The sequence below is a fragment of the Myotis nattereri genome (assembly GCF_964212035.1).
Source record: "Myotis nattereri genome assembly, chromosome: 1".
NCBI lineage: Eukaryota > Metazoa > Chordata > Mammalia > Chiroptera > Vespertilionidae > Myotis > Myotis nattereri.
This window is the reverse complement of record NC_138075.1, coordinates 172319829-172346016: the sequence shown is the minus strand read 5'-3', so window position 1 is coordinate 172346016 and position 26188 is coordinate 172319829. Positions and strand designations below refer to the sequence as shown.

The following is a 26188-nucleotide window of genomic DNA, read 5'->3' as shown; positions in this document are numbered from 1 at the left end:
GATGAGAGAGGAACATCATCAGTCGGTTGCCTTCTGCACATCCCCCTACTGGGGATTGAGCCTGTAACCTGGGCATGTGCCCTGACCAGGAGTCAAACTGGCTCAATGCTCAACTGCTGAGCCACACTGGCTGGGCCAAATGTGTCTTATTTTAATAACAGTGAAAGTATGTGTATGAATACTAATACAAGTAGATACACACACACACTTTAATTTGAAAATTCAGTAGGAGAGCTAAGTTTTAAGGAGCATTTTAATTTCAACCAGGCCATAATTTAGTTCTTTTTCTACCAGTTTTCTTCCTGGATCTGTACTGTGCTAAAAGGTAGCCATTAGCCACATGTGGCCATTGAAATTGAAATTTTATTTAATTAAAATTAAATAGTACCAGAGATTCATTTTCTCAGTTGTACCAGCCACATTTCCAGTGGCTACCATATTGGACAGCACAGAATAAACAATTTCCATCATTGCAAAAAGTACTATTAGACAGCATTGCTCTAAATCAGTACAGTGATGTGCCACATAATGACATTTCTGTCAGTGATGGATCGCATATGTGACAGTGGCCCCATAAGAATATAATGAAGCTAAAAAGTTCCTATTGTCTATGACATCATAGCCATTGTAATGTAGTACAACACATTACTTGTGTTTGGGGCGATGCTGGTATGAGTACACCTGTGCTGCAAGTCCTATAAAGAAGTATAGCACATATGATTATGTACAGTGCATATTACTTGATAATGATAATAAAAGACCATGTTATTGGTTTACGTAGTTCCTGCACTGTACATTTTATCATTATTTTTGAATGCACTCTTTCTATTTATAAAAAATTTGCAGTAAAACAGTATGCTGTGTTACTCAGGCAGCCGATTCATACATCTCATGTGCTGTGTTTCTTGATTGCACCCTACTTTCTCTTGTGATTGATTTAATTTCAGGTTGTTTTGTGTAGTAACCGGCTGTACAGGCTTGTAGCCTAGATGTGTACTAGGCTCTACCTTCTAGGTTTGTGTAGGTGCACTCTATGGTGTCTGCACAAGGATAAAATCACCTGAGGCATTTCTCAGAATGAATCTCCATCATTAAGTGGCAAATGACTGTATAAGCTGTTCTCTCTATCTCTAGATGAGCTGAAAATACTTAACTTTGCCTACATTGTATCTGTTGGGGATAATCAAATTTTGTCAGGGGAGTTTTCTCTGCTCTAAAAGGTAATTAAATATTAAGAAAGCCTTTATTCTTTTATACTGAAAATATTTTATAAATGGCAGATTGTTTTGAGGGCTGGAAACACTGAATTTCTTTTTAACACATCTGCATATATTCCGAAAGTGTTTTGTAGAGCACAACTGGTTTCACTTGATTGGCATAACCTGTGGACTAGCAATCTACAACTCCACCGTAGTCGATCTCCACTTCCCGTTGGCACTCTATAAGAAGTTACTGAATGTAAATCCTGGCTTGGAGGACTTGAAGGAGCTTTCACCCACTGAAGGAAGGTACAGAGCTAAAAGACAGATTGGTGTAGGAAACTGCTCTGGCTGCCTCTGGCAGTGTGGATTAAAGTTTGAAAATACCATAGGTGGCACAGGTGTGAGTGTATGGAACTATATGATTGTGTGTGCTTTGTCTTAAGGTTTAGCTATACAGCTACTTGCTTAGAGTCTATTACTCTATGGGCAGAGGAAAGAAAATAAAATAAAGTCAGAACTTCCCAGGAATATAAAGTAATTACCCCCCCCCCCCTCCTTATTCTGAAAAAGAAATAAGGACTTTGTCATGGTCCAGAAATGTACAGGGAGAAAAGTATTGAAAAGGGAGCCTATACTTAAAAAAAAACCACTGCAGTTCTTCCCCCCACGTGTTTTTCTTTCCTGTGTGTCTCCTTTACTCTCACACTACTGGTCACCGCATGTGTGGGTTTTTCCTCCACACCACCAAGCAGTTCTCCATGACAACAGCTGGGTGTCTACAGTCTACCTGGAGTTAGTGTCAGATCCCACAGGGCTCAGTCCCACAATACTGCTTGCACCCCACTTCAGATGCCATTTGCAAGGAGGAGGTCCCCAGGTTATCCACAACTTCTGTCTGATTTAGCTACAAACCCTCCTCAGGTTTGCCTAATTTGCTACAGCAGCTCACAGAACTCAGGGAAACACATTTACCAGTTTATTAAAGGATATGGGGAAGTGTACAGATGAATAGCCAGATGAAGAGATGTATAGGATGAGGTCTGGGAGGGTCTTCAGTACAGGAGCTTTTGTCCCTGTGAAGTTGGGGTGCATCGCCCTCCTGGTGTGTGGCTTGTGTTCACCAACCCAGAAGCTTTCTGAACCTCCTCCTACTGGGATTTTATGGAGGCTTCCTCACACAGGCGTGATCAATTATTACCTCTACTTCTAGCCCCTCTTCCCTCTCTGGCAAATCGGGGTGGAGCTGAAAATTCCAAGCTTCTAATCATGGCTTAGTCTTTCTGGTGACCAGTCCCCATCCAAGAGCCACCATGGAACAAAAGATGTGTCTAGTGCTCTTACCACTTAGGAATTTATAAGGTTTTTAGGAGCTCTGTATCAGGAACCAGGGGAAGAGATATATCTACATGTTACTACTAGAGGCCTGATGCACGAAATTCATGCATGGGTAGGGTCCCTAGGCCATCAGAGCCATCAAGTTCGCCGCCTCCCCCTTCCTCCTTCCCTTGCCGCCTGCGTCTGCTGCCACCACCCCTAGTTCTCCATCCCAGCCTGGGGCCCAGCCCGGATCAGGCAATTGGGATCTGCGGGCGGGGGGGGGGGGGGGGGCGGGGAGGTTGTCTGCTGGCCCCAAGGAGGGAGCTGGCCCTTGGCCCCCCAGGAAAGGAGCCATGTCCACCGCCACCCACCCCCAGTTCACTGTCCCAGCCCGGATCTGCCGGCTGGGGGGGAGGGACCGGGAGGTTGACTGGCAGGCCCTATCAGCAATTGGGGCTGCGGGCTGGGGGCAGCTCCTGCGTTGAGCATCTACCCCCTGGTGGTCAGTGCGTGTCATAGTGTCCAGTCGTTCCGGTCTTAACAGCATTCTGGTCATTACAGCATTCCGGTCACTGGCTTTTTATATGTATGGATTATCTCTTAGAGCCTTTAAAAACGCTTAATTGAGATACAGTTCACATATAATTCACCCACTTAGAAGTATACAATCCATTGACAGTATATTCAGTTGTGTAGCTGTCACCACAATTTTAGAATATTTTCATCACCTGAAAAAGAAACTTCTACTTCTTAGTCATCATCATCTCCAGTCTCTTCCTTCGAGGCAGTGCTAATCTTTCTATTTCTATAGGTTTGCCTATTCTGAATGTTTCCTATAAATGGACTTATATAATATATGGTCCTTTGTGTCTGGCTTCTTTTACACAGCATGTTTTCAAGGTCTATCCATATTGTAGCATATCAGTGTTTCATTTCTTTTCATTGTCAAATAATATTCCATTGTGTGAATGTACTAATTTTGTTTATCAGTTGATGAGGCATTTGGCTTGTTTCTATTTCTTGGATATTATAATGCTGCTTTGGACATTCTTGTGCAAGTTTTTATGTCGACATAAATTTTTATTTCTCAGGTACATACCTAGGAGTTGAATTGTTGAGTCACAGGCAGCTCTGTGTTTAGGTCTTTGAGGAACTGCCAGCAGTTTCCAAAGTAGTGGAGCCATGTTTGTATGGTCTTTTCTTTCGGGCTGTTAAACTCCTTTATTCTGAGTTTCTCTATTAATTTTAGGTAGCATAAGGTTAAGTATATAAAATAACACCATAGCCTTAGCTTTCTGTAAACAGTGTAATCCTTCTGGCATTATCAGGAAGGAACACCCCTTCTATAGAGAAAGAGTACGGATTTTAAGATGGAGATAGAGAAGGGTAATCTCTAAGGTGCCCCTGGAAATGAGACTGTCGCACCACCAATACCAAGAATCCACAACCAGTGGCAGGGGTGGGTCACAGAGAGTGGAAGAGAGACTTTAGGAGGAATATGGAAAAATGACAGAGGAGACCAAGGCAGGGTTAATTTTTAGTAACTGAAAGAGAAGGCTGGAGAGTGATAGAACCGCGCGCCATGTACTTTACCAACCTGGCTGGGAATGCTGTATTTCAAATACAGTGGGGCCTTGACTTACGAGTTTAATTCGTTGCGTGACGGAGCTCATAACTTAAATTACTCATATGTCAAATCACTGTGATGTTCGCTGCGCCAACTAGCGGTGGGGTATCTGAAGCTGGCTTGTAACCCGAATTTTTTTGAGCTTGCAACTCAAAGCAAAAAATCGGCCGAGAGACGGCTCGTATCTCAAAAAAACTCGTTAGTCGGGACACTCATAAGTCAAGGCCCCACTGTAGTAATTTTGGCTAGTTAATTGATACAAATTTAAATTCTACAGTAAGAATTTTCTTCCTGGCAACTCTTAATGGAACTGCCAGACTCAGAGTTCACTAAAGAAGAAAGTGTGAATGAGGTTTAGCTACAAGAATATATTCTCTTGAAAACTAGGATATGACCGTTGTTGGAATAAACATATTTTTTAAGCATGTTTGTGTGCTTTTGTGGCAAATAGTAGAGTGTCTTTACCATATAGAGCCCCTTGCATTATCAAGTAAGACATTGAGATTCCTAATAGATGAGGTGACTTTGTGGCTTTTTAAGAAAATGAAAGAAGGATTACTCTACTAAAGAATGTGGATGAAGGCAGTCGGTGGGACCACTGCAGCACCATCTCCCCCAGTCTCTACTCCCAAGCAATAGCAGGGTTAAAAGAACCTACACGTGTATCAGATGTAATTCATTTGAATCTCTTCATTAATCCAGTAATTGTCAGTAGGAAAAGAGAACAATTAATTTTTTATAGGTCTCTTGCCCTATTTCTTTCAAGATATGGTAACATGATTTTCTGTTGGTCTGGATTTATGTTTGTTCTAGAATCTCCTTTTATAGTTTTTCCTTGCAAACAGTCTGCACATGTGACTGAGATAAAAACACTATTACCCTGTCTGATTTGCCTCTTTTCCTTTCTCCATCGTTCTGATTAGGAGTCTTCAAGAACTTTTAGATTACCCTGGGGAAGATATTGAGGAGACTTTCTGCCTCAACTTTACAGTAAGGATTTCCAGCTTACTTATGAGTGTGTCTCTTTCATCATGCTTACAAGTCATAACATTAGTTTTTCTCCAAATCAAACAACAGTTCAGGGAATTCTCTGTACCAAATTATTTAGTCATAGTATCTTAAATTCAGTAAATGTGTTAAATGAATGAATAATTAAAATCTGTCCTTAAGAAAATGACTGAAGCATTAATCTTCTTTATTTTGAATATATTTCTTTTCTAGAGTTCATATCATTTCTCTTTTATCGCCTTTATTGGCAACTCCAAGTCTTAAAAGAGATCTTTTAAGGTGCCAATGTTTTCTGACTCAGGTTCTAGACCCAAGAATTTTCTGTGGTAAAAAGTAGTCACTAAGCTACATTTGTTCCTAAAGCTTCTCTCACTTACAAGTGGTAAACAAACTTGAAACATTTCTTCTCCCCCCTTAAATATAGATTTGTCGAGAAAGCTATGGAGTGATTGAACAGAAGAAGCTGATACCTGAGGGAGACAAAGTGACTGTGTGCAAGGAAAACAGGTAAGTCCCGACCTGGGACTTCTGCAGACATTGCTGCTTTTCTGCACTTTTAAGACCAAGATTGAAGTTAAATTTTAATCCCTTTTTCAGAAGGAGGGGAGAGAGCAAAAAATTGCAGATTTTAATGGATTTTTTTAATAATAGAGGAAGCACAGGACCTGAATTCAGGAGATGCCTGTTTCAATTTTAGATTTCCATCTTACTGGCTTTGACCCTGAACAAATCATGTAAACTGTTTGATCCCAGATTCTCATCTGATAAATGGGGGTTGTAATCACCGCCTCACCTATCTCAAGGGACATTTGTGAGGCTAAAGTGAGGCAATTTATAGGAAAACATTTTGGAATGAATGAGCTCCTGGCATCTGGTACAGGAGCAGAGTGCTGGGCACGCATAAAAATGCTTAAAAATGTGTAATGAATAAATGAGTGTTAAAGAGATGCTTACTATTTCTGTTGTTTTATTGCTGAAGAATTTGTAATATAGATTTTAAATTAATTAATTTCCCCCCTCATAATAATTAATTAAAGTACATGTGATTTTTCTGGATGATTTACCAACTCTGTGTTATCTCTTTAGAGGAGAAAATTCTCAGTTTTGTTTGTATTAGATTATGAGTGAGGTCACTGCAATCTGCATATTAATTCAGTTTACAAACTCTGCTGTGTGCCAGGCATGTTGCTGGGTATAGGAAATAAATAACTTTTATCTTTGAGAAGTCCAAGGTTAGTCAAGAAGGGTCAGTGTTAGTGAACGATTGCAGTAGATTACTGTGCATGTGATCGAGTAATAGGCCAAGTGCCACAGAAGTAGGGGAGAGGCTACAGCACTTACATTGGACTTTGAAGAATGTAAGTGGGGGGAAATATTTTAGGCACAGAGGATAATGTGAGTCAGGACTCAAGTTTGACATGTGGTAGAGAATGATGAGAACTTACTTAGGGGATGGGATATTACTGTGTGGATGGAGGGTGGGTGCTGCAATAGCATTAGGGTAGAGATTGTCAAGTTTTTAAATGGGATTTGGACTGGGACATGGTTGATCAGCTTTGGGAAGATAACTGATCAACCATATTGAAATAGACCACATATAGGGAGACCCATGAGGAGGCTGTTGAGGTAGCTCAGGTAAAGGGTAGTGAGGGCCAGAGTGAAGGTAGCGGGAGGACAGAGTCAGCTATGTGCTGGTTATGTAATCACCAGGAGCTTGTGTCTGATTTTATATGGATGGCACTAGAGTAGCATATAATAATAACACTGAGGTTTCTAATTTGCACAACTGATAGGAAATAGAATCTGTATAGCAGGGTGGAGGGGAAAAGAGTTTCATTTTGGATATCAACAGGTCTCTGTGATACCAGGTGATTATATTTAGAGCTGAAAGTTTGCATGTATCTTGAGAGAAGTTTTATATGAACATTTTATTTAGTTACTTATGCCAATCTTAATCACCAGTGAATTTGGGGTTGCTTACAACAAGAACCACAAAGAAACAAGGGATGGAGTAAGTGTAAAACAAGAACAGGGAAAAGGTACTTACTTAGAGGAGCTATATATATATTAGAATAGAAGGTAGACTCTGAACATGAGGATTTAGGAATCACTAGCACAGTAGCTGGAGTTAAAGCTGTTGGCTTAAAGAAGGGGAGGTGGGGAAAGAGGAGAGAAAGGCAGTCTCTACTTGGGTGGGTTGGGAGCAAGGGAAGTGTCCACAGAGGAAAGAAAGGCTTCATTTAACCTATGGAACAAGGTGCAGAATAGAGAAACTGGATGCTGTTTGTAATCATGTTGGGAAATTAAAACCAGTTCACTCTGGGCTTTATTTGGCTTCTTCCATAAATACGTTGTTGGAAATATGCAAGCAGAGGCCATGAAATTCACTGTCTGAGTGACCTGCCTTGGCTTCCTCCCATAAATCTTCCCTTTTGAAAAGAGGAATAGAAAAACCAATAGCCTCTGTTTTAAAGTCTGTTTGTTGATATAAATATTGATACTCCATTTTTTTTATTTCCACTTTCATGAAATACGTTTTTCTCTTTACTTCCAATCTGAGTGTGACTTGATCTGAAGTGGGTCTCTTGTAGGCAGCATATGTCTGGGTCTTGTTTTCTTCTCCATTCAGCAACCTTGTGTTGATTGAAGCATGTATCCATTTATGTAGTTGACAGGAATGTAGTTATTGCCATTTTATTCATATTTTTTATCTTTACCGTTTTCTTCTTTATGAAGAAGTCCCTTTAACATTTCTTGTAAGACTGCTTTAGTGGTGATAAACTCCTTTAGCTCTTTTTGCCTTTGAAACACTTGATCTGTCCTTCAATTCTAAGTTCTTGTTCTTCATCACTTTGACTATTTTGTATCAATACCTTCTGGCCTGCAAAGTTTCTGTTGTGAAGTTGGCTGACAATCTTATGGCAGCTCCCCTGTAGGTAAATAATTGCTTTTACTAGTTTTAAGACTCTCTGTTTGTCTTTAACCTTTGGCATTTTAATTATGATGTGTTTCAGAACAAAAGACTCACACAGGATGAGAGTGAAGGGATGGAAAAAAATTTTTCCATGCAAATGGAAATGAAAAAAAATCTGGGGTAGCAATACTCATATCAGACAAAATATACTTCAAAATGAAGGCCATAATAAGAGGTAATAAAGGTCACAACATAATACTAAAATGATCAATCCAGTAAGAAAATATAACCTTGGTAAACATACATGAACCCAATATATAAAATATATTTAAAAAAATACATGCACCTAAATATATATATTAAAAAAAAAACAACTTTTAGAGGACTTAAGCGGGGAGAGATCAACAGCAATACAGTCATAGTAGGGGACTTTAACACCCCACTGACTTCACTGGATAGATCTTTCAGACATAAAATCAAGAAGGAAATAGTGACTCTAAAGGACTCACTGGGTCAGATGGATTTAATTGACTCTTATAGAACATTTTACCCCAAAGCTGAAAAATACACATTCTTCTCAAGCACACATAGGTCATTCTCAAAGATAGACCACATGTTAGGACACAAAACAAGTAGCTACAAGTTCAAGAAGATTGAAATAATATAAAGTATCTTCTTGGATCACAATGGCATGAAACTAGAAATCAACTACAGTAAAAACACTCAAAAACATTCAAGCACATGGAGGCTAAATAGCATGTTATTAAACAATGAATGGGTTACCAACGAGATCAAGAAAAAAATTAAAAAACTTCCTGGAAACAAATGAAAATGAATACACAACAACCCAAAATCTATGGGACACAGCGAAAGCAGTTCTGAGAGAGAAGTTCATAGCACTACAGGCCTACTAAAAAAAACAAACAAAAAAAATTATTAATAAACTATCCTTATACTTAGATAATTAGAAAGGGAATGACAAGAAAGTTCAGAGTAAGTAGAAGGAAGGAAATAATAAAGATTAGAGCAGAAATAAATGACATAGAGACTTAAAAAAATAATATGAAAGATCAATAAAACTAAGAGCTGGTTCTTTGAAAAGATAAATAAGATTGATGAACCTTTAGCCAGACTCATCAAGAAACAGAGAGGACCCAAATAAATAGAATCAGAAATGAAAGGGGTGAAGTAACAACTGACACCACAAAAGTACAAAGGATTGTAAGAAAATACTGTGAACAACTATATGCCAACAAGCTGGACAATGTAGATGAAATGGACAAATTCCTAGAAAATACAGTCTTCCAAAATTGAATCAGGAAGAATCAGAAAATCTGAACAGGCCAATAACTGATGAAATTGAAGTAGTAATAAAAAACAGTAAACAAAAGCCCTGGTCTGGACGGCTTCACAAGGAAGTTTTACCAAACATTATCAAAGAATTAGTACCCATCCTCTTCAAACAATTCAGAAGAATCCAAGAGGAAGGAACACTTCCAACCTCTTTTTTTCAGACCAGAGTTACCCTAATCCCAAAACCAGATAAAGACACTACAAAGAAAAGGAATTACAGGCCAATATTCCTGATGAACATAGATACTAAACTCCTCAATAAAATACTAGCAAATCAGAGGGAGAACCAAGATGGCGGCATAGGTTAACGCCGGAGTTTGCTGCCTTGAACAACTACTTCAAAAGTGAAACTAAAAGACGGAACGGACATTACTCAGAACCACAGGAACGCTGGCTGAGTGGAAGTCCTACAACTAGGAGGAAAGAGAAACGCATACGGACACTCAGAGGAGGCGCAGTGCTGAAGTCAAATTCTGAGGTGCGGAGTGCGCGGAGCAGGCTGGCGGCGGAGGGCGCAGTTGGCGTTTTCAATCGGGAGGGAGTCGCAGACTCTGAGCTCCAGATACAGGCGAGTCTTTAGGGACCCAGACTCAAACGGGAGAAGCGGGACTGTCTGGCTTCGGTCAGAGCGAGTGCAGCTTTCTCTCCGAGTTTTGCAGCGGTTGCTGGGACTCAGAGAGGCAGAGCCCCTGGGGACAGGACTGAGAGCTGCCATAACTGCTCTCTCCGGCCCACCCTGTTGATCCTGTGCGACCCGCCCTGCCCAAGCCCTGCACAGAGGCATTTGCCGGATAGCCTCAGGCAAAGGCTAGATTAGCACCTCCCTAGAGGACAGAAGTTCTCTCACTGCAGACACAGCTGACTCTCACAGCCACTTGGCCTGGAGGTCAAACCCTCCCTGGTATTAGCTACAACAATCAAGGCTTAACTACAAGACTGCTCACAAAGACCACTAGGGGATGCACCAAGAAAGCATAACAAAATGCGGAGACAAAGAAACAGGACAAAATTGTCAATGGAAGATATAGAGTTCAGAACCACACTTTTAAGGTCTCTCAAGAACTGTTTAGAGGCCGCCGATAAACTTAATGAGATCTACAAGAAAACTAATGAGACCCTCGATGTTATGATGGGGAACCAACTAGAAATTAAGCATACACGGACTGAAATAACGAATATTATACAGACTCCCGACAGCAGACCAGAGGAGCGCAAGAATCAAGTCAATGATTTGAAATGCGAGGAAGCAAAAAACACCCAACCGGACGGGCGGAATGAAAAAAGAATCCAAAAATGCGAGGATAGTGTAAGGAGCCTCTGGGACAGCTTCAAGCGTACCAACATCAGAATTATAGGGGTGCCAGAAGATGAGAGAGAGCAAGATTTTGAAAACCTATTTGAAGAAATAATGACAGAAAGCTTCCCCCACCTGGTGAAAAAAATGGACTTACAGGTCCAAGAAGCGCGGAGAACCCCAAACAAAAGGAATCCAAAGAGGACCACACCAAGACACATCATCATTAAAATGCCAAGAGCAAAAGACAAAGAGCGAATCTTAAAAGCAGCAAGAGAAAGAAACTCAGTTACCTACAGGGGAATACCCATACGACTGTCAGCTGATTTCTCAACAGAAACTTTGCAGGCCAGAAGGGAGTGGCAAGAAATAGTCAAAGTGATGAATACCAAGAACCTACAACCAAGATTACTTTATCCAGCAAAGCTATCATTCAGAATTGAAGGTCAGATAAAGAGCTTCACAGATAAGGAAAAGCTAAAGGAGTTCATCACCACCAAACCAGTACTATATGAAATGCTGAAAGGTATCCTTTAAGAAGAGGAAGAGGAAGAAAAAGGTAAAGATACAAATTATGAACAACAAATATGCATCTATCAACAAGTGAATCTAAGAATCAAGTGAATAAATAATCTGATGAACAGAATGAACTGTTGATTATAATAGAATCAGGGACATAGAAAGGGAATGGACTGACTATTCTTGGGGGGGAAAGGGGTGTGGGAGATGCGGGAAGAGACTGAACAAAAATCGTGCACCTATGGATGAGGACAGTGGGTGGGGAGTGAGGGCGGAGGGTGGGGCAGGAACTGGGAGAAGGGGAGTTATGGGGGGGGAAAAGGAGGAACAAATGTAATAATCGGAACAATAAAGATTTAATTAAAAAAAAAAAGAAAGAAAAAATAAAATAAAATACTAGCAAATCAGATCCAGCAATATATTAAAAAGATCAGGCACCATGACCAAGTGGGATTTATTCCAGGGATGCAAAGCTGGTACAATATTCACAAATCAATAAATGATACATCACATAAACAGATTGAAAGACTAAAATCACATGATCGTATCAATATATGCAGAAAAAGTATTCGACAAAATGCAACATCCATATTTGATAAAAACTCTCAGCAAAGTGGGAATAGAGGGATCATGCTGCAACGTATAATAAAGGTCTTATATGACAGACCTTTTTCATTCCTTCACTTTTAGTAAGACTATATCAAACATTTTTTGTGTATAAAAGTGTGTTTTTTTGCCTTTCAGATTGCTTTTTAATGATTTGGTCCCAAGGGTGAAATTGGATTAGGATATATCATTTGAATCTGTTGATAGGTATCTTTGCTAAATTAATTTTTCTAATGAATTATATCAGCTTATACGTTATCAGTATACTCGAGTACCCATTTCACCTAATCCTTACAAGCTCTGGTTCTTTTCTAAAAAAAATTACTTTTAAGAAATTTGATATCATTTGTAAAATTTTATATTACTTCTATATAAAGGTTACTTTACATATTTACACAACACTGATCCACTTTATTGATATTTACCTCTAAAATATTTTTGTGTGAAAAAAGTGAATTAAATAGAAGTGATGGTTATATAACTAACATTGTGAATGTACGGATGCCACTGAATTGTTCATTTAAAATAGTTAATTACCTTTTGTGGATTTTTACCTCGATAAGAAAAAAAGTGTACGTGTGTGTGCACGAGCAAATGCATCTGTGTACACATTGAGTGTAAATTCTCAGGCAGGGAGAGCTGCTGTGCCCTGTTGGGCAGTGAGCGTCAGCATGCCACGGTTTTCTGCAGAATTCTCTTAGAACTCGAGTTAAATGTGTAATGCACGTTGCCTTTCTTTCTGACAGTTATTTCGTGCGTTGCTTACTAATGTGGGCCTATAATAGATTAAAAATGGTTGATGTGTGGTAGTGTTTGACCTGCCTTGAAAGGAGGGTATCCTGCTAGATGTTATCATGCAAGTTTTATGGCTTTCTGAGGAACTATCAAATAAGCACTGCAGGAAACAGAGGGTAAAGATCAACCCAGTTCGGAAGTGGTGGAAATTGTTTGACTTTGTAAAGGGGATTATAAACATGCCTGTATCCTGGGGATAGTGGCCAGCAGTATTCATGACCAGTAGTTGGAAAACCCTATGGCTAAAGTCCTACAAGTGGAAGAAAGATCGCTGCCCAGAGCATGCAGCTGGGCAGCGAGCCCTCACCGAGCCCTTCTCCTCTTAGTGCTGCCCTTTAGGGTATGCTTTTCTGCCCCAAAGGGGTTGCAGTATTTTCCCTTCCTAAAGTCGTCCGCTGATGTTCTCTACGCATTCGCAATCGAGACGAAATGATTTTCATTTGATTCGTATGAACTCTTTATTATATTAAGACTATTGAACCCTTTGCCAGCCATATTTATTGCCAGTTTTATTCCTGGTTCGTTGTTTGCTTTTGAAAATGTGTTGTTTTCAAATCTTTATAATTAATTTTTGTGTTGTCAAGTCTGGTATTTCTTTCCCTGTCTAGTAATTGATAAAATACCTAATGTATTTTTTTTTCTTTTTATATTTTTTTATTGATTAAGATATTACATATGTGTACCCTCAACCTCTCCCCCCCCCCCCCCCCCCCCGCTCATCCCCTCACCCCCCCGTTGTCCGTGTCCATTGGTTAGGCCTATATGCTTGCATATAAGTCCTTTGGTTGATCCTTCCCCCTTGCCCCCACCCTCCCCTACCTTCCCTCCAAGGCCCGACAGTCCAATCAAAGCCTCTCGTCTCTGGATCAGTCCTTGTTCATCAGTTTATGTTGTTCATTATATTCCACAAATAAGTGAGATCTTGTGGCATTTATCCGCTCTCCAGTTCCATCGATGCTGTGGCAAATGGTAAGAGTTCCTTTTTCTTCTTCCTCTTCTTAAAGAATACCTTTCAGCATTTTCATATAATGCTGGTTTGGTGGTGATGAACTCCTTCAGCTTTTTCTTATCCGTGAAGCTCTTTTCCTGACCTTCCATTCTGAATGATAGCTTTGCTGGATAAAGTAATCTTGGTTGCAGGTTCTTGCTGTTCATCTCTTTGAATATTTCTTGCCACTCTCTTCTGGCCTGCATGGTTTCTGTTGAGAAATCAGCTGACAGTCGGATGGGTACTCCCTTGTAGGTAACTGACTGTTTTTCTCTTGCTGCTTTTAAGATTCTCTCTTTATCTTTTGCTCTTGGCATTTTAATTATGATGTGTCTTGGTGTGGTCCTCTTTGGATTCCTTTTGTTTGGGGTTCTCTGCGCTTCCTGGACTTGTAGGTCCATTTCTTCACCAGGTGGGGGAAGTTTTCTGTCATTATTTCTTCAAAAAGGTTTTCAATATCTTGCCCTCTCTCTCCTTCTGGTACCCCTGTAATTCTGATGTTGGTATGCTTGAAGTTGTCCCAGAGGTTCCTTACACTATCTTCATATTTTTTGAATCTCTTTTTTCGGTTGGGTATTTTTTGTTTCTTTGTATTTCAAATCTTTGACTTGATTCTTGGGATCCTCTTGTCTGCTGTTGGATCTCTGTAAATTATTCTTTATTTCAGTCAGTGTATGCTTAATTTCTAGTTGGTCCTTTTTCATGTCCTCCATGGTCTCACTATACTCCTTGAGGGATTCATTAAATTTATCGGCGGTTTCCATAAAATTCTTGAAAAACCTTATAAACGTGGCCTTGAACTCTATATCCAGTCGTTTGCTTTCCTCCGTTTCTGCCATTTGTGACCTGTTTCTTTGTCTCCGCATTTTGGCTGCTTCCCTGTGTTGATAGAGTGGCCCTGCGCGCCAGGTGTCCTGTAGGGCCCAGTGGCTCAGCCTCCCCAGTTACCTGGGGTAGACACTCTTGGTGCACTCTTGGTGCCTTGGTTGATGTAGGATCACTGGGAGGAATTGACCTCCAGGCCAATTGGCTGTGGGAAGCAGCTGTGTCTGAAGTGGGAGAATGGTCCTCCTCTGACCACTGGGTACAGTGGCTCCTGGATCTAAGGAGGTGCTAATTCAGCCCCTGCCTGAGGCCTCACAGCCGGGGCCACGAAGAGGCTCAGCTGTGAAGCAATGCAAGCCGCTGCGGGGCCTTGGGCCTTCTCTTGGAAGTTCCGGGTCTGCTTGGCTGGGCTATAGTTAGGTACATTCACATGCAAAAGCCTCTGCTGCAGCCTGGGTGGGGCGGGGTCTCAGGGAGTCAAAAGGGCGGAGAAAGAAGCAATGGCTGATTCTCCGTGCCCGGAGTCGCGCGTCTCAGTGTCCCGGTAAGGGCTGCAAGCACCTCTGAGGGAAATCCGCCCTCAAGTTCGCCCGCTGCCGCCTGACAGAGCAGCCTCTCCCCGTATGAGTCCTGAGTCCCCAGAGACTTCCCAGAACCGGAGTTCAGAGCAGTCGGGAGCTTGTGATTCAAAAAGACAGCCGCGTCCTCAGGGGCTACCCCCTTTCCGCGCGCGCGAGCCGCCGCCGTACCTCTGCACTCAGCCTCCGCAGCTCCTCTGGCTCTCAGCGTGCTTTTCTTTTCTTCTAGTTGTAGAAATTACACTCAGCCAGCCTTCCTGTTTTTCTGGACGATGTTTGCTCCGTCCTTTGGGATAATTTTCAATTGCTGTGGGAGGCGACTATTTCCCGGTGTTTATGCCGCCATCTTAGTTTCTCCTCGAGGCAACTCCACCTAATGTATTTTATTCAGTTAAAAATTTGTTTGAATTTGTATTCTAAGTTGTATCCATATTGCTAGTTTTCTTAGCTAGTCTTACAGGTGAGCATTCAGGTAATTATATTAATTTGCAGGTCCAGTTTGGATTTTCATTTGAAGTGTGATAAATTAAAAGTTAATTTGGGAAGAATGTACACTTTTGTGATATTTAATCTTACCATCGTAAGGCCTATTCTGGTCCTAGCTGGTTTTGCTCAGTGGTCATGGGTTCGATTCTGGTCAAGGCACATACCTAGGTTGTGGGCTCGATCCCCAGCCCAGGTTAGGGCGTGTGCAGGAGGCAGCCAATCGATGTGTCTCTGCCTGTATCTCTTCCCCCTCTTTTCCACACTCCTAAAAAGCATTGGAAAAATATTCTCAGGTGAGGTTTAACAGAAACAAAAAGGCACATTCTGTTTTTCTTTTCATAGAGGTTATACATATTTTTATTAGAGGGAGAGGGAGAGGGGGAGGGAGAATTTGCTATATTCTGCATTTCTTCAAGTGCTGGGGTCCAACCCCAGCGGGTCCAGGGGTCCCCAAAGGTGTGGATGGAATCGGCGAAGAAGGGACAACACGGAGAGAGCGTTCAGTTGATCAGCAGCCTAGCCAAGATCTCTATCCAGGATCTCCAGCCAAGTTCTGGTCTGGATCTCCAGAGAGGTTCTGCTTAGGATCTCCAGCCAGGTTCTGTGTCCATGTTCTCTTGCTAGGTTCTCCAGCCAGGTTATGTAGCCATGTTCCCTCACTAGGTTCTCCAGCCAGGTTCTGTCCAGGTTCTCCAGCCAGGTTCAGTCACCAGGTTCTAGTCAGGTTCTCTTGCCAATTTCTGTAGTCAGGTTCAGTCCAGGATCTTTTGCTATGTTCTCTCGCTAGGTTCTGTCTCTAGGTTCTGAGGCCAGTTTCTGTCCAGGATCTTTTGCCATGTTCTCTCTAGCGAAGTTCTTCTGTCTCTAGAGAACGTTCTGTGTAGGTTCTGTGCCAATTTCTGTCTCTCTCTGTCTGTCTTGCTGTCTTGTTACATCTGTATTTATACCAGTTGATTCAATCCTATCAATCTCTATTACAAAGGTTAGGGCGTTTCTTATCTCCATTCCAGGGAGTAAAGATTATGTAGCTTAAGCATGATTGTTCATAGTTAAAGTGATTAATTACCCACCTGGCACTTAGTTAAGAGGTTTTATTCCCTCCCTAACTTCAGGGGAAAATCCCTACCTGGGGAAACAACCTTTCTCAGAGAGGAGACCTTGGTTAAAACAAATAGTGCCAAGAAGGTGAGCAAACATTTTAAGAACAGTATGCCATATATGCCAGGTCCTTTGAAACAGCAAGGATGGACCGGCTCGCGGCAAATTCCCCCTTTTTTATTTTTTAAAAGCAGGCATTAAAAAGAAAAACCCCAAATGCTCTCTTGTATCCATTTTAAGAGTAGGATTGACGCTTTCCGCTATTACCTGAGTCCTGATCTATCACCCCAGGGAGAGCTTGCCAATCCTGCACTTTCCCAGGGTGGAAAGGCTGCAGTGGGGTTAAGGATAAGGCTCCTTGGGCCTACCTTCTCCCATGCCATTACATTTACCTTTACTTCCTCAGAAAAGCATGGACATATTTCTTGTATAAAACGTTCTGTCTTACTGGGAGTAACCTTAATTCCTCTGCTAGCAAGCATATATGTTAAAAGATCAATACAGAGTCTTCTTTCTTTGGACTCAGTATGGCACATCTTCTTAATCTAAAGATCAATACAGAGTCTTCTTCCTTTGGACTCAGTATGGCACATCTTCTCAATCTAAATTCTGTACTATCCACCTTCTTACCCTACTTATCCTCTGTAGGGGGGTCTGTAGCACCCTGGTGGAGTCCTATCCGTCCCGAGTGTGGGGGTTCTCAATGGAGGGGGCTTACCTAGGGGAATCCTGTTCCAGGGGTTCCCAAAGGTGTGGACGGAGTCGGCGAAGACTATCCACCCTCTTCCTACGGTGGAGTCCTATCCATCCCCAGTGTGGGGCGCTTACCTAGGGGTCCCTGTTCGGGCGCCATATGCTGGGGTCCAACCCCAGCAGGTCCAGGGGTCCCCAAAGGTGTGGACGGAGTCGGCGAAGAAGGAATGACACGGAGACAGCGTTCAGTTGATCAGCAGCCTAGCCAGGATCTCCAGCCAAGTTCTGGTCTGGATCTCCAGCGAAGTTCTGGTTCGGATCTCCAGCCAGGTTCTGTGTCCAAGTTCTCTTGCTAGGTTCTCCAGCCAGGTTCTCCAGCCAGGTTCTGTAGCCAAGTTCCCTCGCTAGGTTCTCCAGCCAGGTTCTGTCCAGGTTCTCCAGCCAGGTTCAGTCACCAGGTTCTGTCCAGGTTCTCCAGCCAGGTTCAGTCACCAGGTTCTAGTCAGGTTCTCTTGCCAATTTCTGTAGTCAGGTTCAGCCCAGGATCTTTTGCCATGTTCTCTTACTAGGTTCTGTCTCTAGGTTCTGAGGCCAGTTTCTGTCCAGGATCTTTTGCCATGTTCTCTCCAGCGAAGTTCTTCTGTCTCTAGAGAACGTTCTGTGTAGGTTCTGTCTTCTTCATTCTGTGTCCTAAGTTCTGTGACTTGCTGTCTTATTACATCTGTATTTATACCAGTTGATTTAATCCTATCAATCTCTATTACAAAGGTTAGGGTGTTTCTTATCTCCATTCCAGGGAGTAAAGATTATGTAGCTTAAGCATGATTATTCATAGTTAAAGTGATTAATTACCCGCCTGGCACTTAGTTGAGGGGTTTTATTCCCTCCCTAACTTCAGGGGAAAATCCCTACCTGGGGAAACAACCTTTCTCAGAGAGGAGACCTTGGTTAAAACACATAGTGCCAAGAAGGTGAGCAAACATATTAAGAACAGTATGCCATATATGCCAGGTCCTTTGAAACAGCAAGGATGGACCGGCTCCCGGCATTCAAGTAAATTAGTATTTCTAATGCTAGGTAGAGGAATTTAATACTTAAAACATTTTTTGGTCCTTTTCCTGTGGGAGCCGCCAGGTAGAGAGGAGTGTGGCCTTCTCCTCTCCCCGCCATGGCGTGTGCTCGTCCACTGATACCTGTGTACTCTGAAAAGGGGGAAACATCTGGCAAAAATGTCACTTTGCCTGCTGTGTTCAAGGCTCCCATTCGACCAGATATTGTGAATTTTGTTCACACCAACTTGCGCAAAAACAATACACAGCCATATGCTGTCAGTGAATTGGCAGGTCATCAAACCAGTGCCGAGTCCTGGGGTACTGGCAGAGCTGTGGCTCGAATTCCCAGAGTCCGATGTGGTGGAACTCATCGTTCTGGCCAGGGTGCTTTTGGAAATATGTGTCGTGGGGGCTGCATGTTTGCACCAACCAAAACCTGGCGCCGTTGGCACCACAGAGTAAACACAACACAGAAATGATATGCCATCTGCTCTGCCCTTGCTGCCTCGGCCTTACCAGCACTGGTCATGTCTAAAGGTCACCGTATTGAGGAAGTTCCTGAACTTCCTTTGGTGGTTGAAGATAAAGTTGAGGGCTACAAGAAAACCAAGGAGGCTGTTTTGCTTCTTAAGAAACTTAAGGCCTGGAATGATATAAAAAAGGTCTATGCCTCTCAGCGAATGAGGGCTGGCAAGGGCAAAATGAGAAACCGTCGTCATATCCAGCGCAGGGGACCTTGTATCATCTATAATGAGGACAACGGTATCATCAAAGCCTTCAGAAACATCCCTGGACTTACTCTGCTTAATGTAAGCAAACTGAACATTTTGAATCTTGCACCTGGAGGGCATGTGGGCCGTTTCTGCATTTGGACTGAAAGTGCTTTCCGCAAGTTAGATGAGCTGCATGGCACTTGGCGTAGAGCTGCCTCCCTCAAGAGTAACTACAACCTTCCCATGCACACGATGCTCAATACAGACCTTAGCAGAATCTTGAAAAGCCCAGAGATCCAAAGAGCCCTCCGAGCACCACGCAAGAAGATTCACCGCGGAGTCCTGAAGAAGAATCCACTGAAAAACCTGAGAATCATGTTGAAGCTAAATCCATATGCAAAGACTATGCGCCGGAACACCATTCTTCGTCATGCCAAGAACCACAAGCTTCGGGTGGATAGAGCAGGAGCAGCACTAGGAGCCAAATCAGATGAGAAGGGGGTTCCAGGCAAGAAGCCTGTGGTAGGGAAGAAAGGAAAGAAGGCTGTTGGCCTTAAGAAGCAGAAGAAGCCTTTGGTGGGGAAAAAGGCTGCAGCTACCAAGAAGCCAGCAGCTGAGAAGAAGCCCACAGAAAAGAAACCCACCACAGAAGAAAAGAAGCCTGTGGCATAAACTTACATTTGTTTATTCCATAACGGTCAAATCACTTTGGACAGCTAATTTTGAATAAAAAGGATCAAAGGCGATGAGAAAAAAAAACACAAAACATTTTTTGTACCTTTGTAGATATTATCAAGAAGACACATAAACATGAGACTCCAAATAACATATGTTGACAGAATTATACAGATTATACACTCTCCTCAGAACGATTTCTCTAAGTTCAAACATTCAGAACATTCTTTGAAAATTTGAAGTGGCCGTTTCCAGGCCTCATTAGCAGTACTGTCATGATCTCCATCACAGGCTCTCTTGATTCCATCACTCTTTTCTGACGTGTAAAGCCGAGGTCTGGGTTACAAAAGCAAAGTCTTGTAGATGAGTTTTTTTCTTGGATTCTGCTTTTTCTGCAGTGGGACATTTCAGGACTAAAGAAATCGAAGAATTAAGCACTGAGGACATGTCCGGTCTTGGCTTGGGTGTTCGTGTGTGGTGCGAGGACTAGTGTGATGACTCGGTTTCCAAGTGGCTTTTCACATCTACTTGTCACCCTCAGTAAGCCCTTAGTTCCCGCCCTCACAGAAGAGATCATGAAAAAAATATTTTTTAATTAAACTCGTTTTCTCCAACGCCTTTTGAATTATTTATTGGGCTCAAAAATGAAAATAAAGTTTGAAAAGGGCTGGTCAGGATCAGATTGTTTCAATTTAATATATTTTTAGGGATGTCAGAATTGAGTCATATTCTATTTTGGTTCCAAACCTGAGCCTTTTCAAGTTCACCAATATTTAAAAGGAAAAAAGCAGGATTTTCTTAGTCATTCTCCTCTTCCATCTCTGTCCCCGCCTATTCCTTGGCGTCATCGGGCAACGCAGAGTCGGGGCCCTCATTTTTGGCAGCCACAGACCCTTCCGCTTCCCCTCCTCTGCTGCCGCCGCCGCCCGCCGCCTCATACCCCTCATCACCCTCCAAGGTCCATGCATCCCTATCTCACCAGTGAGCTTTTGGATCTTGGCAAGTGAGGGCTTGTAGATGTCGTTATACTTTTTCCCCAGAGCCTGAAATTCCTTATCAAATTTGGCCTCTATCTTATCGCAGCGCTTCTGCAGCGTTTTAAGGGCCAGGACTCGGCATTTCAACCGAGTTAGGCAGGCTCTCCAGAAAGGCATTTTTAGGCTTTGGCGCTTTCTTTGCAGGGGTCTCAGGCCCCTCCGCACCGCCCTTGGCCATTACTCCTCCTCCGCCCCGTGCCGCTGCCTGGTCCGCTCCGCTGGCCTCGACCCCGCCCTTCAGCGCGGGGCCCTGGACTGGCTCCCTGGCATCAGCTGATGGTCGTGCCCCCCCTCCCCCTTTGCTATGCTTCCTCCTGTTGCTATGGCCTCAAAACTGACGTCAGATCCCGTCACCTGGCTACCCTGTCCCCGCAGTTTGCTCCTCAATCCCACTTAAGTCCCTAAATCTGTCAATACGTTGTCTTGGCCTTTGCCTGCATCTCCCTGTGGTTGGCCCCTATGGTTGGCCTGGGTCTGCCTTGTAGCTTATCTTGGCTTACTCATGGAGTCGGCTTCGATTGGGGTTGCAGGCTTCATCCCTAGTTGAGGGCGTGCAGGAGGCAGCCGGTCAGTGATTCTTATGGTTTCTCTCTCTCCCTCTCTGAAATCAATAAAAATATATTTAAAAACAAAAGACCAAAAAACCACGCTACTGCCAGAGGAAGGGGGTGGGGGAGAAGGGGGTCCTAATAAATTGTGACAGAAGATTTGACTTTGAGTGGTAAACACACAGGGACATACAGATCTTGTCACATAGAAACCCACACCTGAAACCTGTATGATCATACTGACCAATGTCACCCCAATAAATTTAATTTAAAAAACAAACCACATCCCAGTACTCGTCTTGTGCATTCACGTTAGAATCTTTTTGTGTCATCCACCTGGGTCAAAGGACGTTTATGTTTTCAGTTCTTAGAGCTGTTGGCACTTTTTCTCCTGGATGTTTAGAGGTCTCATTTCAGTTTACATTCTCACTAGTGAGAGACTACATATGCACTCAGACAGTGGCCGGACTCCATATGAAAAAAGAACTCTCACCTGCAACCGCCTGCTCAGGAAACCAACCCCTTATCCGCAGCAAGCAGCCAGCTTGCCCCTCAGTAACTCCTGACACAGTCAGCCCCGAATGGCCAGCACTTGACAGCTTCTTCCAACTTAGGCCAATGAGAAAAAAAGCAAAATACGCATATTTGAAACTTTGCTAAGAGAGTAGATCTTAAAATGTATTATCCCAAGGGGAGAAACAATTTGTAAGTACGTATGGCAATGGATATTAACTAGAATTATTATGGAATCATTATGTTGTATATCTGAAACTAATGTTAAATGTTGATTATACCTTAACATCCCCCCTCCCCAAAACAAAGAAAAAGCAAAATATGCATCTCTGACCGTTCACATAGGATGTTCGCTTCTAGTTAGCCCACCCCAGCTTCCCCAAGCCAGCAGCCTTCCCCTTTTGCCACTCTGACGCTTTTCCACCTTCGGCCTGTTTTTGAGTCTCTGCTGAAACGTAAGTGATAGTGGCTGACTCCTTTGCTATAGCAACTTCTGAATAAATTTCCTTGGCTTTTCACGATTTTTGTTTATTTCCATGTTATTCCCATTGTCATTTCATACCTTATCTTCCCACTAGCTGTGTATGAGGTTCCCATTTCCCTACATCTTTACCCATCCCATCGATATTCTCTGACTTTACAGCTTATGCCAGACCAGTGGGTGAAATGGGAATTCACGGTTGTCTTTTCATTTGACTGATTATTATTAGTGAGATGGAGCCACTGTATGACAGTTCTTTCCAGAGGTGGTTAAGAGATTTATAGAAAGGAGTTATGATCGCATCTGTGTGCTTCTTGTGTATAATGAAAGTGAGAAGAGGAATTTCTGGGGGCATTTTATATACGTCTGTGAAGAAAAAAAAAAGGAGTTATGACACTAACTTTTAAGATATGTGAGCATACAGATATCAGATGGTTTAGCTTTATTTGTTTCTGAAGAGGGGAAGGAGCCTAGAGCCATTATCTTAGACTTTTTTCTTTTAGCAGAAAAAGTTTGTTTTTTTCTAACCTACCAAATGCCTTACGATGTCTCCTGGTATGAGAATGTAATGAAATTCCATTTTCATCACTCTCCACCTCAGTGTAAAAGGGGAACTGGATAAATTCTACAGGACTTTGGGCTAAACAGGTGCTGTTTCTTTGGTTTTCTGGCAGGCAGGAATTTGTGGATGCTTACGTGGATTACATCTTCCAAATCTCAGTTCATGAATGGTACACGGCGTTTTCCAGTGGCTTCCTCAAGGTGTGTGGTGGCAAGGTGCTGGAGCTCTTCCAGCCTTCAGAACTGCGAGCCATGATGGTGGGGAACAGCAGCTACAACTGGGAGGAACTGGAAGAGGTGAGCACGTGTTTCCCTCCAAGGAAGCAGCATGGCCCGGGGAGGTGTGCCCAGAGCCCCGTCTTCCAAGTGTAGGGTTTGGAGGACTCTCCTGCATCTTAGAGGTCATTTCTTACTCCTAAATGCAAGTGGTATATACAGCGTCCACTATAATCTTCTAATCTGTAAGATACATTTTTTCCTTTTTGTCTTTTGGGCAGACTGCCATCTACAAGGGAGATTACTCAGCCACACATCCCACTGTGAAACTATTTTGGGAAACATTTCATGAGTTTCCACTGGAAAAGAAGAAGAAGTTTCTCTGTAAGTATCAGGATTCTCAATATGGTATTCGTTAGGTACTAGTTTTGGATGTGGTGTAGGATATACTCCACAAGTAAAATTCTAACTCTTTTAAGTGGTAAACAGTTAATAACTGTTTGTACTTTTGTCTTGATATCTCAGGCACAACATATTAATTCCTAGTTGTTGCTCTAAAAACACTTTTCTTATGTTAGTGATTCCTTTAAGTATCATGTTGATGAAATCTAATTGTTTGGATTAATTTGCCTTATCTGTCTAGCCTTTTGAAAATATTACAAATTGTCTATTGCCTGTGTAACTTGGGAGGTGTGATTTTTATTAGCTTTATAATCGTGGTATCATTCACATACCATACAATTCACCCATTTAAAGCATACAGTTCAGTGGTTCTTTAGTATATTCACTGGGTTGTGAGACTAACAATTTTAGAACATGTTCATCACTGCAAGAAGAAACGCCATGCTCATTAGCAATCACTCCCCATTTCCCCCTACCCCCCCACCTCACCAATCTGCTTTCCATCTATGGATCTGCCAATTCTGGACATTTCATGTAAATGGAATGATATAATAGATGGTCCTCTCTGACTACCTGGCTGACATTGTAGAAGAGTAATACATTTGTAAAGGGACATGAACTCTAGTTAATATGAACAAACTTAGCCTTTTAAAAATAGTTGAAATCTTTGTGTCAATGTATAATCAAGGTCAGAAATTACCAGTGAATAGCATAGAATTCTTACTCGTAGAAAACCAAAAAAGAGGGTTTGAAATAGTCTCTTTTACTTTATATGAATGAGCATTTATTAATATTAATGATATGCACGTTGGCACATAAAAGTAGTTGTACTTCTCACACGAGCCACAGGGTGTCACGCTTTCCTCTCTGTTCCTGGGAGGACTGCTGAGCACTACTCCCTGTTGGCAGAGCTAGTAATGCCATTCCCTTTCTCCCCAGTGTTCCTGACAGGCAGCGACCGGATCCCTATCTACGGCATGGCCAGCCTGCAGATGGTCATCCAGTCCACAGCCAGCGGGGAGGAGTACTTGCCGGTGGCCCACACTTGCTATAACCTCCTCGACCTCCCCAAGTACAGCAGCAAAGAGATCCTGAGTGCACGGCTGACCCAGGCCTTGGACAACTACGAGGGGTTTAGTTTGGCCTGAGGTCCCCAGCTCGCCCCAGGTTCCCCTTCCTTCCTCAGTGTCCACATTGAGGCCTATACAGAAAATCATGGGGAGTGAGTTCTATTTTTTTATTGCATAAGTGTGTTGGGACTTTTGAATCCTGAACCTGGTTGATGTGTTTCGGGGGTTGTATGCAGTAAGCAACCTTCTGGAAAAATCAGGGGTTGGGGATGGGGTGAAAAATTGGCTCTTGTTTAAGAGGTGTTTTGTTTTTAAATCAAATTACTGAGTGCTCCTTGCACTTGTGAATATGTTGCACTCTGCTGGATAAAATGGCAGCGATTCTTAAATTCTCATTTCCCAAATGGCTCTCAGCCCTGATCTTTCCTTACAGTGCTTCCTCTTCCTTCTCTTAACTTCTCATTCCTTTGCACAAATGATTTTGACTGATCTGTCCTTTCTTACCTGCGCACGCAGACTGTCTCCTCTCCCTGGGCAATAGGGCTTGTTGTAGCCCTATTCTAAGGACTAGGAGGAAAGGACTACTTCAGAAATTCCCAATTCCAACTAACTAAATCTGGGTCCATTACTTGGCTGAACGCTCTTGAGAATTTAAGGGAGCCTTTATGAACACATTTTGCTTAAAAAAAAAAAAAAAAAAAAGATCTTGAGGGATTAGCAATCTCATGGCTCTCCCTGTTCCTGGACCTCCTTAAAGATGTGCAGAGTAGCTTAGAGTGGCAACTGAGCTTAATTTGTTTTGTTGCTCAGCCAAGTTTCTTTTGACAGTAAAGTGAGGTGATAAGGCCCAACCCCTTCCCTTATCTCGCTTTTGGAGGAAGTTGCATTAAATTTTTTTAGAGTATCTTCTCCAAGAAAAGTAAAAATAATAAATTTCTTGTTCTATCCTCTACCACTGTCTATTTCCTCCCTCCCGCCTTTTTCCTTTTCCTACCCTTTCCCTACCTACTTTACTTTTCTGTCACTTCATCCCATTCTTTGTTACCCGACTTAATGCTCCCTTCCTCTCCTCTCCTAATGGATGCATGCAGTCTATTTTTTTATTCCTATTTAAATTGCAAAATTTCTACTCAATTTTTTTTTCCTCTTCCCTAATTGCTAAGACTTAAGGATGTTCTTTATTATGGAACTTTCGTTTATTCCGTTTGAAATGTTTGTTTACAGTGGGATTGGGGGGATGATTGCGTTTAAAGCAAATATATGTATCTCAAAAATAATGACATGTTCAGCCTTCTTCAGTGTGGGATAGGAAAGTTCTACATGGTCAAAGAATCCATGTGAACCTAATTTTAAATTCCTAGTCACCAGAGAAAGACTTATTTATATAAAATGAAGTATTTATGAACCTTGATATAGCATCAAATCTCAATGAAGGATTGTAGATTTTTGATTTTGTTTTTCTGTTTTTAAAACGTATTCCAATTGCTAAATTGGTAGTTTTTCAGTCTTTATAATACAAGGTTAAAAAGAAGATATACAGTTATATGAAATGTTTATTTTCTATGTGTGTGCATATAGTTCAATATTATGCAATAAATTTGGTGTTTTAACTTAAAA

The 26188-nt window shown here is 42.1% G+C and overlaps 2 protein-coding genes across 2 annotated transcripts in view; both read left to right on the top strand.

Moving 5' to 3' along the window:
• HERC3 (HECT and RLD domain containing E3 ubiquitin protein ligase 3) overlaps positions 1–26188 on the top strand; it is a 96990-nt gene extending 70802 nt beyond the window's left edge. The window contains exons 21-26 of the mRNA XM_081109454.1: positions 1342–1508; positions 5070–5136; positions 5579–5661; positions 22997–23180; positions 23381–23483; positions 24441–26188. Of these exons, the coding sequence (XP_080965580.1) occupies positions 1342–1508; positions 5070–5136; positions 5579–5661; positions 22997–23180; positions 23381–23483; positions 24441–24649 (813 nt within the window). The 3' untranslated portion in view covers positions 24650–26188. The remainder of the gene's footprint in view (positions 1–1341; positions 1509–5069; positions 5137–5578; positions 5662–22996; positions 23181–23380; positions 23484–24440) is intronic.
• Positions 18379–21616, top strand: LOC308532228 (large ribosomal subunit protein uL4-like). The gene has a single exon (XM_081109572.1). It carries the CDS (start codon positions 18883–18885, stop codon positions 19738–19740), a length of 858 nt encoding a protein of 285 aa, XP_080965698.1. The 5' UTR covers positions 18379–18882; the 3' UTR covers positions 19741–21616.

Coding starts and splice junctions, on each gene's coding strand:
- LOC308532228 (XM_081109572.1), top strand. CDS start 18,883: ATGTCTAAAGGTCACCGTATTGAGGAAGTTCCTGAACTTCCTTTGGTG.